A 15,247-nucleotide genomic window follows, 5' to 3' on the forward strand; every position below is an offset into this window, starting at 1 on the left:
ACTGATACTGTGGAAATATCAAGGCACTATAATAGATCATTGGGTACTTTGCTTTAGTTGGAAGCCAAAACTAGAGATCTTTGGAAACAAAATAGTGTCTAGTTTTTGTGGTCTGAATGGAAAACACAAGCTAGCCAATGTTTAGGAAGTAGCAGAAGAACTAGTCAGATGCTACAATATTCAGAGTCTTGAGGACCAAATCAAGGATTTTGATAGGATGAATATTGTTTCACTGGGAGAAAATGAACTCCAAGACATTCTGACAATACTCAAAGCATATTGGATGACCTGTTGATCACTGGAAAGTGTGGATGCAGCATAGGATTAAAGCAAGCCAGAGAATGTCTGGCATGTTTTACCATTTTTGAACAACTGCAAAGATGTTGAATGCCTCAAAGGGGAATACTGTACCATTAAAACATTGCCACATTGGATTTTGTCACTTGACTTTGTGGCTGTAACACTTGAAAGTAAGGTGGTTCCCATGGCTTATTTTCCGAGTACTTATTGAGAGCTTCAGACAAGGGAAATGCTAAATAACCTTAATGAGTCTCTTCATGTGAATGCTATACAGGTTTCAGACGCAAAGCTTATGTAGAAAAAGATGGATGGCACTGTATAAGTAGATTCTTTTTCAATTACTTGGAAGTTTGCAAATAAACTGATATGAACTTTGAAAACATTTTGATAAGTCTTGTCAAATAGCTCTCTTACTTGAGTTTCAAGTTATGGGTCTGCATAAGTAAGAAAGCTTTATTTTTATGTGACTACCAGGGGCTAGTGAATTCAGACCTGCTTGACCAGTTCAAATCTTCATTGTAAAAGGTCAATGGTGCCCTTGGGCCACTCTGAACTAGCTGTTCTTTCACACGCTTGAGGTGTTTCACTCTTCTACTTGACCAAAGAAGGCTCTGTACTAAGACCACACTCTAGTATGTAGGTTGAATAAAGAAAAAGGGCAAATTTGCATTAAAGGCCACATTCAGAGATTAGAGATAACAGTGCCATTTGCATCCTACTTAAGAACCTTAATAACATGCTTCACAGAGCTGAAAGGACACTCTGAAGTTTGCTCTCTATTTTGTGTGGCTACGTGCCCAGCTAAAACTTAGTGGTACCATAGTATCTGAAGGTGACTGCTTATAATCTCAGCCACACCAACTCCAAAAATGTTTGCACCGGTTCATCCTTTTACCACGAACTTAAGTCCATACTTTGGGATAAATATATACTTTCCTCTGCTCTACTGATAGAACTAAGAGCAGGAAACACCAAGCCTTGTCTGTTTTCCTATTTTCAGCATTGAGTGACAGTGGAAGCTCAGGAAATGCCTGAGAAATGAAGAGTTGGTTGGATACCTTTGGCAATGTCAGCACTAAAATAGTAAGCAACGGTGAAGTTTAAGCACAAGTTATACAAACAGAAACACTGAGGTTTCCTTTGCTGAGACATCTCTAATGCCAGTTAGGAAACTGTCAGACTCAATGCAGCTATCAAAAACAAGAAGAAAGTGTATGAAGTAAGTAGACATGTCAAGACTGAGATGTGGATTTCGAGGCTTTAAGAGCAGAATTACAAAGCATCAGTCCTTTTCAAACTTAGAGTTCATTTCCTGAAGGATGATCTAGTTGCCAAAAAACAATAAAGCTCTGCCTAAAATGAAGTAAAAATAACTTCAAGGGTGTGGTCACAAGCACTTTAAAAAAGTAAGCTTGTTTTTGAAATATGGCTTTAATCTTCAGGTGATAAACGGAAAAGATTGTTTTGAAGCCAAAGAACTAATGAAAAGTGTATTGAAAAGAAAGATTGTGCTGGGCATGGAGGTTCACATCTGTAATGCAGCACTCTACAACCAGAGGCAGGAAGATGGTGAGTTTGAGGCCAGCCTGGACTGCATAGCAAATCTGAGACCACTGTGAGATGTATAAGAAGTCTGAAGACATAAAACCTGGTTTACAAAGTGAGACTTTTTCAGAGTAAAAAAAAAATGAAAAGAAGGGGAAGAGACTGCTTTGGTATTTGAATATAAGGGCAGCAAATTATCCAAACATATATTAATTTCCACTAATGGAAAAGAGAAATATCAGTTTTGTGAGCAAACTCTGACAATAATGCATTTATAGGTTTACATCTCTCCACAATGCCAGCATTTACTGAATGTCAATAGATTCACAAACTATGTCAGTTTCATCAGCTTTAGTTTACTGAATACACTTGGTTTCACTTGGCTAGTGATCACAGAAGTTGCAAATTCTTTATTCCATTTCAATCTTAATTGCTAGTATATACTCAAATCACTGATCACACTTTACACATATTTATAAATCTTAGAAAGCTGAAAAAAAGGTTAAAGAGATTATAGGAGTCAAAAAGGCAACAAAAAAGAATCATTGCAAACAGTCAATGTGGGTAGACAATTATTATATTAATGAATGGATCACAGACATGAAATGAGACATCTAGATAGCGTGGAGGTAGGCAGCATTAAGCAGGCAGGAACATGCTGTGCTGAGTTTGAGGAGAGCTGATGATTTGTCTCTTGGCAGTCTCCTATGCAGAGCCTGTCCCAAATACACTAAGTAACCAATGACAAATTGATGGGTTGGTGTGCTGAACATCAGTCTGAAGAGCCTCTTCTTGTATGTACCTGTGTGTCTCTTGTCTGCACTAAGTCTCATACTGTGGTGTGGCCAACACGTGGGGATTGTCTTCCAACTGAATCTTTTCATGTTAAGTGTCTTGATAAGTCTAGTAAGTTCTGGTAGGTCTGACTATTCATGCCATCTAACTTGTACAAACAAGGGGCCAAGTCGTTCCACTTTGACATTTGTACCCCAAGACAAGGAACAGAAAATGGAGTAACTCAGGATAAGTCACAGTCTGTTTACACATGCAGTAAAAAAGAGGAAAAGAGAGAGAAAGGGAAAAAGAAAACTATAATGCAGAAAAGAAGAGGCACCAACCTGAGGATAGAGGAACAGGAAATGTAAACAGACTTCAAGACATTGAAATGTTGCTACTTTCCACGTTTTGCACTCTAAATCAGCTTCCAGGTTAGACTATAGTGAACAAAATGCTGCCTAGAGGTAATCACTGACTAGAACTCTTTGAGAGTATGTGCAACTACATCAGTTTTATCCCCAATAGTTTTCAAAATAAATAAATAACAATGATGATGATGATATTTGTTCCTAGTCTTCATTTTGAATTTAGAACAAGAACCAGAGTTCCAGAATTTCTGGAATTTGTTTGATGCAGCTCACCAGTTACACTCCAAGCAACAACCAAATTTTAAGCATTTGTGTAAAAATATAAAGTTATTTTTCATGACTTTCTACAGAAAACATACTTAAAAGAAAACAAATGAAATTTCAAATTGCACACAAAAATAGAGATGTTCAGCAGCCTGGAAAAATAGTAGGTTATTTTCATCTATTTATTTAAGAATTCATTTATTTTGTTTATTTACACATATGTGTGTGTCTATGTGAATGTATGTACATGTGTATGTCTAAGTGCATGTGTTTCTGGGTGCATAGGCCAGAAGAGGGAGTCAGATGCTTCAAAATTGGATGTTAGATATTTTTGCAAGGTACTTGTCTTGTTATATGGTGTTGTTGGGATCCAAACTCCAGTCTTCATGATTGTGCAGCAAGCACTCTTAATTGCTAATCTATTCCTCCAGCCCTTATTTATTTATTTATTTATTTATATTTATTTAGTGTGTGTATGTGTGTTGTGGGTGGGTGGGTTCTTGGGTCATGGTACATGTGTAGATGTCAGAATCCTTTATCCACAGAGACATCTCACAGACTCCAAGTTGTAAAAAATATTGTTGCTGGGCATGGTCGAGCACACCTTTAATGCATTTGAGAGGTAGAGGCAGGGGGAATCTCTGTGAGTTCAAGGTCAGTCTGTTCTACATAGCAAGTTCCAAGCCAGGTGGAGCTACAGGGAGACTCTGTCTCAAAAAGACCAAACCAAACAAAAATATTATTTTATTATAAAAGCAGATTGGAAAACATCTTCACAAAATAATTTGGGGAGTTGGGAAATATTTGGCAATGTAGTCCCAGGTGAAACTAAACTTTCGTTCTCTCTCTCTCGCTCGCTCTCACTCTCGCTCTCGCTCTCACCAGCATGAGCTTGCTATGATGCATGTGTGGAAATCAAAGGACCCTCCGGTTCTCAATCCTTGCCTTAGATCAGGGTCTGTCTTTTGTTGTTTGCCACTGCAGATGCCAAGTTTGCTGGTCCCATGAGCTTCTGAGAATTCTCCTGTCTTCATCTCCCATCATGTCATAGGAGTGCTGGAACTGCAGACTTGTGCTACCATGCTTCTGTGCCCAACTTTTACATGGGTTCTGGGGATTGGAACTGAAGTCCACACACTTGCATGGCAAGTGTTTTACTCACTGAGCTATCTCTCCAACCTAAACTTTGATAGTTTCTAATTTCTTCAGACAAATGCTCTGACTTGGCATGGTACTCCACCTTAGTCTCTTTCGTGGGTACCTCCTTCAAGTAGTTACTTCTCTGTTGCTGTGATAAGACAATCCCTGCATTCTCTCAAATAACACCACTCATTCATTTACTAAATGTGCATGGTAACAGTCTACAGAAGGACAGGCTAGGCTTAAACCTTATCCTCCCCCCTTACCCTCTTAACCCCTCCTACTTCCTTAATAGTCCCTCTTCTCCTTTCAAGTCCAGTTCTCTTTTTTAGATTGCACGCATGAAGGAGCATGTATCTTTTTGACTTATATGATCATTTTGATATAAGGGATCCCTGTATTAAGATTTAACTTCCTGGCATAGAACTCTTGGGTTTTCTTAAGTGGTAAGCCTTCCCTCTTCCACATATACCCTATTATTCCATTTCCAGGGAAGACAGAGAATCTAAGGGTTTAGTTGATCACTAACGGCCAATGATTTAATCAACCATGTTTATGCACTGAAGTGTTCATAAAACTCCGAACATCTGGGTTCAGGGTGGTTCTGGATGAACATGTGCAGGTGCCAGGAAAAGGCATGGAAGCTCTGTGTCCCTTCTCACAAACTTTCCCACTGTTATCCATCTGCATTTTCTATAATAGAGAAACAGAAGTGATGTATTTCCAGAGTTTTGTAAGCTATCCTCGCAAATGAATAGGACCCAAGAAAGAGGTTGTCATAATACTGATTTGGTAGCTAGGTTGTAAACAGGTTACAACCAGGGCCTTGCAACCAATATCTGATGTGGAGGACCTGTCTTGAGGCTTGGACCCTCACATTATCATTCTTTTTGAAATAAATGGGAGGATAACTAGCGGACATCTGTAAGACAATTGATTGGTTATTACTAGGAAGAAATTCCCACACATTTTGGGAACTAGAGATGAACTAATTTGTATGATGCTGGTTGTGTGAAAAATATATAAAAACCCTTTGTTTATATGTCTGATTCTTACCAGTTGTACATAGTCACTGCCTTCAATTTTGTCCCTCCATTCTATTTTGAAGTCACTTTAATTTGTTTTGACTGGGACATTCTAAGTATGTGTTCCCTTTCAGATCACCATTTATCTTCCATTTTCTAAATGGAGTAGACTATTTTCAAGCTTCATCTTTCTTCATCTAGCAGTGGCTTTCGGCATTGCCTGTCACTATACTTGAAACATGTTTTTCCACTTGGGAGAAAGTGGGACACCACAAACAGAGTTTTGCCCATTCTTTAGTCTCTTTTGTGGGTACCTCCTTCAAGCACTTACTTTTCTGTTGCTGTGATAAAACATCATGAAAGCAATTTATAGAAGGAAGAGTTTACTTGAGCTTATTGTTCCAAAGAGTTAAAAGTCCATTACTCCTGGAGATCTGAATGGCACCAGAGGTGTCCTTAGCAGAAAGTCAAGTGATCACATCTTCAAGCAGGCACAGGAAGCAGAGAATGACCGGAAATCTGTCAAGCCTTAAGTAACTTTCAAAGCCCACCCCCAGTGATATGCTTCCTCCAGCAAGGCTGCACTTCCTAAAACACCACCACCAACTGGGGACAAAATGTCCAAATACTTGGAGCCTATGGGGGACATTTTCATTCAAACCATCACACTCCTCATCTATTTACCTTTTCTATATTTGAATATCCTAGTCTGTGGTCTTATTTTTTTAGCTCATTTACATTATTTCTTAGGTAACTTCTATTGACAATATGACTTTAAATACTGTCAGTGTACTGATGGCTCACAAACATATGCCAATAGCACTGATCTTTCCCTTAATCTTTAAAGTCAAACATCCAACTGTCTACTTCTCCCATTTACCTTTGGCTATTACTTAGGAAATATAAATTTAACTTACCATTTTAAGTCTTTATTGTCATCCTCAGGTCCTATAAACAATAATTTGCTGCCTATGCCAAAAATAGTGACTTTTTCCTTTGTAGTCCAAACCCTATTTGTAAATTCTATTGGGATGATTTGACAGGTGTCAACCTGCTCCAAGTCACTGACTGCTCTCCACTGAGTCTTTGCTTCTACTTTTCCTTTCCATAAACTAGTCATTTAAAATATACTTTGTGAGTCTTGTTAGATGGTGCAGTCGATAGAGTGCTTGCTTTACAAGCATGAAGACCTGAGCTCAAATCCATAGCACTCAAGTATTTCACTGGGCATGTTGACAAGTGCATGCAGTCCTAGCACTGGAAGGCGGAAAGAGGAGGATCCCTGGAACTTATTGTCTATCCAGCCTAGTCTAATTGACAAGTTCCAAATTCAACAAGAGATTTTGTCTAAAATGGTGGCACATGCCTGTAGTCCCAGTACTTGGGAGGCAGAGGCAGGCAGATCTCAGTGAGTTCAAGGCCAGCCTGGTCTACATAGTGAGTTCCAGGACAGCTGGGGCTACAGGGAAACCCTGCTTCAAAAAGACCAAAAAAAATTTTTTTAGATAGATAGATACTACAGAAGATAACCAATGTTCACCTCTGGCCTTCACACACATGTGCATACACATGCATGTACACATACCCAAAAATATATGGACAGAAAAACATAAACACACAAATAATAAAAACAAAATATAATTTATAACATGTCAATCTGCTAATACTTGTCCAATTGTTTCACATTTCACTACAAATAAATGATATATTCATTACTGTGACACTCTCCATGCCTACATAGGTGAGATTATTTTCAACCTTTCCTATTGTTCAATCAGGCATCCTGACATACATCTCTAATTCCAGCTTTTGGGAACTGGAAACTGGTAAATTTGGAGTTCATGGTCAGTCTCCACTCTACAGACTGCATGAAACCCTGTCTCAAAAAGCAAAATAGGGGACTGGAGAGATGGCTCAATAGTTAAGAACACTGTCTGCTCCTACAGAAGTCCCGGGTTCCTATCCCTGCACCTACATGGCAGCTAACAGTTGTCTGTAACTCCAGTTCCAGGGGATCCAATGCCCTCTTCTGGCCTCTACAGGTATTGCAAAACATGGATGCACATATACCTGCAGGCAATACACTCATTGATAAACATAAAATAAAAATAATAAATAAAATATTTTAAAAAAGCAAAATAACAACAGCAATTAAAACAGCAGCAGCAACAGCTATGATGAAAAATAGCCTTTTCCTGTTTTCTGTCCTAAAAGTCTTGATATTCCTGGAACTACTAAGCTTATTACTGCTATAGGGCTTTAGATTGTGCAATTTCTTCTCTGTGGAAAGAGATTAATGTCACTTTCTTGGAGAGTCATTCCCTTATAATCGTGTCAAAAGTGAACCTCTATCACTCTCGATTCTGTTATCCTGCTTCATTTTCTTTTGCACAATTGATATGCATAATCTGGTATGTTCATTGTCTGTTCCCAAACCAGAAATAAATGTAAGTATATTTTTCTTATCCACTACTGTATCTTAAATACTTGTAACAATACTTGGCAGGTAGTAGGCTTCTAAGAGTAATTGTATTATAAATATATGACAGAAATACTTGTGTTTGCTGATATTTGTTTTTGTAACTGAAGATGTAATGTAGTATAATACTATTTCTATGTTTTTTCAGTGTGTACCTTATAGACATAAAAGAGGATACTGGTGGAATAATCTTTAAGGATTATAAAACCTGCTATTGTACATTATGAATTCTTTGTAGTGAGTACTGAGGGGCTAGAAGGCAGCCCATTCCGTGCCTTTGAAGTAGTTACATGATGTGAATGTTTTAGGTACAGGACACATTATTTGCAATCCAATCTTTGGGAGTATCTGGAAAGTGTGGAGGAGGAGGAGAAGGAGGAGGAGGAGGAGGAGGAGGAGAGAGAGAGAGAGAGAGAGAGAGAGAGAGAGAGAGAGATTGTTTGCTAATTCCACAGCAGTGATCTCTTTCAGTCCAGTGCTTTGCTCTTCAGCTATAAGGTATATTTAACAACAACAGTTTATTGATTTTAAGAAATATTTCCTAATTGATGCATTATAGATTTTCTTTAAAAGTCATAATTTTAGTGGGCTATTTTTAAAGGTATGTTGGGGTGGGATTATAAAATAATAAAAACCTCAGAATAAGGGCGAATTCTGAGTTGTGTAAATGAAGGAAATTTTCTGAACTGTGTAAAGTGATTCATGAAAGAATATTTTAAGCCTAGCTGTTGCTATGGAAGTTCAAAAGCAAATTCTCTAACTTTGATAACACAAAAAGCAAATTCTCTAACTTTGATAACACTTCAGGAAACTTGCTTACTGAATGAACTCAAGATATCATATAGGAAGCCATCTAAAAATGAATTATGTAGTAGGATGACTACTAATTGATTTCTAAGATTTGTTTAACACATTCTGTAATATCAGTAAATATTGATGTCAATGTACAATCTTACCAGGGATACAAATCTAATAATGTTATATCTAATTGATTGTTCAAGTGATATATTAAAATGGAATTTTAGATTCATGGCAACCGTGATGAATTTGTCTGGTCCAAAGCTCTTCTTTGTCTCAATGTATTATACAAAATCATCTTCAGCATTCTTTATGAGCTACTCTGATATAGGATATGTTATTTGCTAGTTATTATCAAAATTACGTTTGACTAACCACTATGTCATGTGCTGATTGGACTGTTAGTGAGGTATGTTTCAATCTCAGCAGGCTATCAGGTCTCAAGACCTGGCAAGTTTCATATATTCTGATTCTGATGCTGAGTCATGGCCATACTCCAGAAGCTATGAATATGTGTACATATTACATGGTGTCCTTGAAAGATTAGTTATCTATGAAGGTAGTGCTCTTGAGTTACATCCTGAAGCCATGGATGGATGGAAACACTGCAGATTAACTGATGAAATTGAGAACAGTATCCTAGGGATAATTGTATGAGAGGAAATTAATAATTCTCAGAATAAGTTTGGTAGTGAGTTCCAGGTCAGCTGGGGCTACAGGGAGTCCCTGTCTCAAAAAGACAAAAAAAAAAAAAAAAAAAAAAAAAAAAAGAAAAAGGAAAAAGAAAACACACGCACACACACGCAAAAGAAAACACCACAAAAGAGGAGTATTCTATGTTAAAAGGTGCGTGGATATTAGAGTTCAATCAAGACATCTTTTATTGCTTAGTCTGAATGACCTTCAGAAATTTACTTTTCAAAGCTTCAGCTGGCTCATTTGTAATATTGAGATGATAGTAGTAGCTATCAATATTTGTAAGACTTAATGAGCAAATCCATATAAAGTATCTGGCTCAGAGCTTGAGCTTTAGGAAGGGCTAAACAAAGCACAATACCTATTATGCTTTTCTAAAGTCATCTAGAATAGCTGATGCTCTAGTTCTCATCTCCTAGTCAATGCCTTCTTATATAAATCAGTTGTTCATTTCACATGAAGATGACAATATTTTGTAATCATTGTATGTTTTCATTTTCCTCTTTTCAAATTCTACTTATAATCTCATTTTTCCTCCACCTCAAGCTCTACTCTAAATTTCTTGTCTGACATTTTTACATACCTTAAATGTGAATGGAAAGTATCAAATTTTGAAATACTGATCTTTTGAAACCTGAAGGTATTCTAAGAAAAGGTATCAAAATAAAGGTAATAAAATAAAATACACCACTGTGGTGATTTCAGACAGTTCAGAAAGATATTCTTTACCAGCATATACATGGAATATTTCTTTCTTAAGCAAAATACTATATTATATGTTATTACCCTTAGAACATTTCTCTATTCCTTACTTCTTTTTCTTCCTTGTTTCTATGAATTTTCTTTTTAAAAATATTTTATTATTTTTATTTTATGTATATGAGTCTATTGCCTACATGTCTAACCTGTATTGTGCAATGCCCACGGAGGTCAGAAGAGGGTGTCGGATCCCCTGGAACTGGAAAGCTCGATAAATGTAACAAATCGTTGTTTAAGACAATAATGGATAGACAGGGATGGTAGAAACTGTGAATTAATTACAATTGCCCAATTATTAAAAGCAGAACATAAAATATGAATTAGTAGGGGGCAAATATATAGATTGAAGCAAGTTATTTTCAAGTTTTGACTAGTGACAAGGTACTTGTAAATAAGCCCCTCAGATGTATATAGAGCAATATACTATTATCAAAAAAGAACAATAAAACTATCATATGTTTTATCTCATTTGATCTTCAAGAAGCCTCAGCCAGGCTTGTTTTATTACCTCTATTTTATAGATGCAAGATATAATTTGCCTGGAAGCACGGTGTAAGCACAAGTAAAACTCGGGTTGATATTTATGTCTATATAACTTTTATTATATTAAGATCCCCAGTTATAAGCTTGTTATTTCATCCAAACAATAATCATCAGATTTTAAAACACCTTGTTATAATTAGAAATTTGCCTTAGGTGGTATTTAGTACCACCCATACTCTTTTTTTAGCTCGTGATTGGCTATTTCAGGAACACCTATCTTAAGATTCCAGCATTATTTTTTATCTGGAAGGAAGGAAAACAGTAGATTCAATTTACTGTCTAAGGTAGAGAAGAGAGGAAAAAGAGGTCCTGTGATAATTTCCTGTGATAATACATTTCTTGAGAAACCATATTATTGGTAAGTACCTGGAGCTTCTCCAATAATGCTATGATTATCCAACCAATTCATTCTCTCTCTCTCTCTCTCTCTCTCTCTCTCTCTCTCTCTCTCGGAGGGTATGGAACCCAGAGCCTTGTTAAGGCCAGGGAAGCATTCTACCCCTGAGCTCCATCTTCAGCACCAACCAAATCTTAAAGTGTGTGTGTGTGGGGGGGGGTATTATGTAGCATCATTTTTAAGATATGGTGAATTAAGACTGAAAAGATAAAATGTCTGTAAGTTTGCTATTATGAAGAGTCTGCCAATGGGAAATTGTGTCAGCAGTAGTGTTAGATAAAAGCAAGTGGGTAGAAGGAAGAAGATGCCCTTCCTATTGCTCTTAGGTAAGGAAAGTGCCTAGTAGTAACTGCTATCCAAGATCCTGGAACTATCTTATCTAGATTTAAATCCACACTTTAACATTTACATTTTGGGTGACTTGAGGGATACTTAATTTCTCTGTGTCTCAAGCCCAACTGTGAAAACTGTATGAAATAATGCCTGTAAAATCAATGGGGCTCAGGATGCTTTGAATAATTAATAAGTGTTAAGAGGCCTTATTATCATTACAGACATTGTGACCGCTGCTATTTGTCCTTGGATCTTACACAAATTGAAAGATTTATCTGGAATATTATCAGGCAAAACAATGCAAACAGAAAAAAAACCTGTATGCTTAATGCCTGTTTATTGAACTTTTCCTCTATCACATATATAATAATAAAATTACATGGTGTGTTTGATGTCTTGGGTGGGAACCGTAGGTTGAAGAAATTTGCGTGTGGAAGGCTTTTTGTACAATAAGTGCAGACTTAGTCTTTGGGTCAAGAAAATTTATTTGCTAGTTATTGCAAAGGATTCAAAAGACCAGGTTTTCAGTCCTTACTCTGCCACCAATATGTTGTGTGAACTTGGACAACTTGTGTTTTGGGACATGAGCTGTTTTAAAATGTGAACAGTGATTTGTGAAGTTTATCAGAAGCATCTCAAATTGTGTATGTTTAGATTTCATTACTTCTCTTTGTCTTCAGGTTTCCTCCAACATTGTGAAAAACTTTTAGGACCAAATACTATTTAAAGACCGTCACTTTACTAGTTACATTCCTGCAACCCTGAATCCAGTAATAGAATTATATTTGTGTTCATTTGGGAAGGTCTAGTTGGATCTGAGGTATAACTCAGAAATTTCTCTGTAGATATATCCATAAATGACCATAAAAGCCAGATATCCTATTTCCTATGCTTAAGCAGGTTGGGTTGGTCAACATTTAATAGCTAGAGTCAGATTTCAGTAGCCTATAGATAGAAATGAATCAAATGATATTTTTCTAGGACTATCATGACATTTTATTTTGAATCCATATTTTTCAGATATCAACATTAAAGAGACATATGCATATGATACTTTGGTAAAAATTCCTTACATCAACAGACTAACAGGGGCTACAGGGAGACGCTGTCTCAAACTTCCCCCTTCATCACCAACCCCAAATGATTTTTAACACTCTACTTAGATCCAATCCTTTGATCCCAAAATTGTGTTATATATCAGTTGAAGATTATCAATATCAGAATGTTTCAGGTGAATTGGTTGAAGAGGGCGTAGTGAAGAGAGAAGGATTATGCTTTTGATTTATTCTGTGGAGGAGAAAAGAAAAATAATCCAGAAATCTTTGAATAAGTAATCTTTAGTTCTTATCTTTCTGTGAAATTGTTGGTTCCATAAATACAGATTCAAGTGTGCAAAACTGAGAGTGGTAAATTTTCTTTTAAAAATCTTTTTCATAACTCCTTCCAAGGCTCAGGGAACATAGTGGAAGAGGAGTGCCAAGAATGTAAGAACTACAGGATGGGCAGATGGGCAGCAAAAAGATGTCTTCTGGACACAATGTAGCTGTGTCATCATGAACTCACTACAGTGTGGTCATCTACACAAGACCTGCATGGATGGGCAACCAACCCTAAATAAGCTCCTTCATATAAAAAAGAAGACATGAGAATAGGAGGGGGACTTGCTGGGAAGAAGAAGGGTTTCAACAGGAGAGTGGGGTGACAGAGGGTAATGCAGGTGAAAAACACTAAAATTACTTATATACATGTGTGGAATTATCACGAAAAATGAAAATGATAGGTTTTCAAATTAAGAATATATCTGTAAACATTAATCCTGTAAATTATGACCACAAAAGTAATGCTCTTCAACAATAAAAATCACGTTCTATTCTGTGACAATGAAATGTTGCAGTTTTAAAAAGAAAGGATAAGGTCAGATTTGTCTGATAGAGAGGTCACTCCTGTTGTACAGTGTGGACAATGTGTTGGAGTCAGGAATGACTAGATAAAATCCTTGATAACAAGATCAACTGGGGAAGTAAGAGTTGTAATGGAGAGATTGGATGGGAGAGGGAAGAGATGAGGAAGACTTAAAATCTGGGAGGTTAATGATGCTGTTTAATACTATGAGGAATAGGCAAAGCTGTAAGAGTTGTGAGTAGATTATAATGGTTCAATTGCTGTGACTAAGAGCAAAGGTCTTGGTTTTCTGAGGTTTGGAATACTGTTTTGAATCTTTTTCAGGAGTCCAGTAACTTTCAAATTTCTTTTCTTTAGAAAAGATTAAATGGTAGTATATTTTGGTTGCAGCTAGAGGAGATGGTTTCTGGGGAGATTAGGATGTCAAAATTCCCTCTGAGCACAAGTAGGGATCCTGCTGGTTGTGGCTTCTGAATGAAGGCTTTTCAAAGTCATTATTTCCTGATGAGAGCCTCTAGAAGTGTATGTTGATAAGAATTTACAGTTTTCGTTTTTACTCTTACAGAATCATATTGTTGTTATTACATTGATTCCAAATTTGATTTCCATTTCCACAGCTCAAGGGGTACAGTTTTCTTATCTTGTAGAAAGTACACAGAGAACTCACTGAAATGTTACTAGCATTTACTCACTTGATTATTTGAAGTAAGACACATTTCTGTTATGTTTTCCTTCTTAGAGTGGTGATTTCCATATACTAAACCCTGAAGAAATGGCTTTTATGTGTGTGGATACAAGGTGCCTGTGTATCCTTTTAATTTGCACAGCAATTGGCCATACTTTGGAGATAAAAGGTAAATAGATATGTTAAATGGATTTTAATGGAGTAGTTTAGAATTAGGGATATTAGTATTACTTGGAGTTTTAAAAAAATATATTCACAAAGTTATGAAACTTCCATTGCTACTAAGTTCCAGAATATTTTCACCACCTGTCCAGGAAATCCCACGGCCATTAAGCAGTCACACTATAGTACCTCCTCCTTCTAGCCTCTGAGGACCACTAATCTACTGTCTTCACCTAGCCGCTTGTCCATTCTGATTTCAAATAAATGAAATCATAAGATGTGAGCTTTTATGACTGACTTACTCCATGTTATAACTTGTTATCAGTATTTTATTTCTTTTTCTAGTTAAAAATACCACATTTTATAGATAAACTAGAGAGTTTTAAAAATCTAGTTATCAGGTGAGGAGCTTTTGGAAATTATCCATCTTCAGTTATCTTTGCATGATAATACAGAAAAATAAATATTTCCTTGATTTCATTTCAGTTAATCCTCCCCAGGATTTTGAAATACTGGATCCTGGATTATTAGGCTACATCTATTTACAATGGAAACCTCCTGTGGCTATAGAAAAACTTAACGAATGCACACTAGAATATGAATTAAAATACCGAAATGTTGATAGTGAAAGTTGGAAGGTAAGCAAAACATGACTTACGAACATTGGGTGTTTCCTTGTACCTCCTGACTTCAGCATGCACCAGCGTTCATGTCTCAACAGTTCTAATTAGTATACAACAAGCTGCCATGTGAGCTTTTGTCTTCTGTGCCTTTTGATAAATGTATTTTCACTACATTCAGTATTAAGGTTACCATTGAAAGTATAGAAAAGAACTCTAGGTCTCATAGAAAATGGACTTGAAGAGCACTTTCACATTTTATCATATTTTACAGATTCCTAGTGCATTTTCTATTGCTCTAACAAAATACCCAAGACTGAGTAATGTAGAAAAGAAGTAGAGGCTGGGGATATAGCTAGTGTTAGCGTACTTGATCAGCCTGAGCAAGGACTTAAATTTCGTCCTTAGCAACAGAGAGAGAGAGAGAGAGAGAGAGAGAGAGAGAGAGAGAGAG

At 36.7% G+C, this 15,247-nt stretch overlaps 1 protein-coding gene across 4 annotated transcripts in view; it reads left to right on the forward strand.

Annotated features, from left to right (window-relative positions):
- Positions 1-15,247, forward strand: part of Il13ra2 (interleukin 13 receptor subunit alpha 2) — a 65,156-nt gene that overhangs the window by 31,024 nt on the left and 18,885 nt on the right. For 3 of the 4 annotated variants that reach the window (XM_029567597.1, XM_029567595.1, XM_008841566.3), the window contains 2 exons: positions 14,066-14,180; positions 14,660-14,811. In XM_029567597.1, coding sequence (XP_029423457.1) covers positions 14,099-14,180; positions 14,660-14,811 — 234 coding nt within the window. In that variant the 5' untranslated portion in view covers positions 14,066-14,098. Of the gene's footprint in view, positions 1-1,852; positions 1,870-14,065; positions 14,181-14,659; positions 14,812-15,247 lie in introns of those variants that run through there. The other variant, XM_029567596.1, reaches the window with a different exon arrangement.

This window comes from Nannospalax galili, unplaced genomic scaffold (assembly GCF_000622305.1).
Source record: "Nannospalax galili isolate Female #2095 unplaced genomic scaffold, S.galili_v1.0 scaffold641, whole genome shotgun sequence".
In the NCBI taxonomy this organism is placed as follows: domain Eukaryota; kingdom Metazoa; phylum Chordata; class Mammalia; order Rodentia; family Spalacidae; genus Nannospalax; species Nannospalax galili.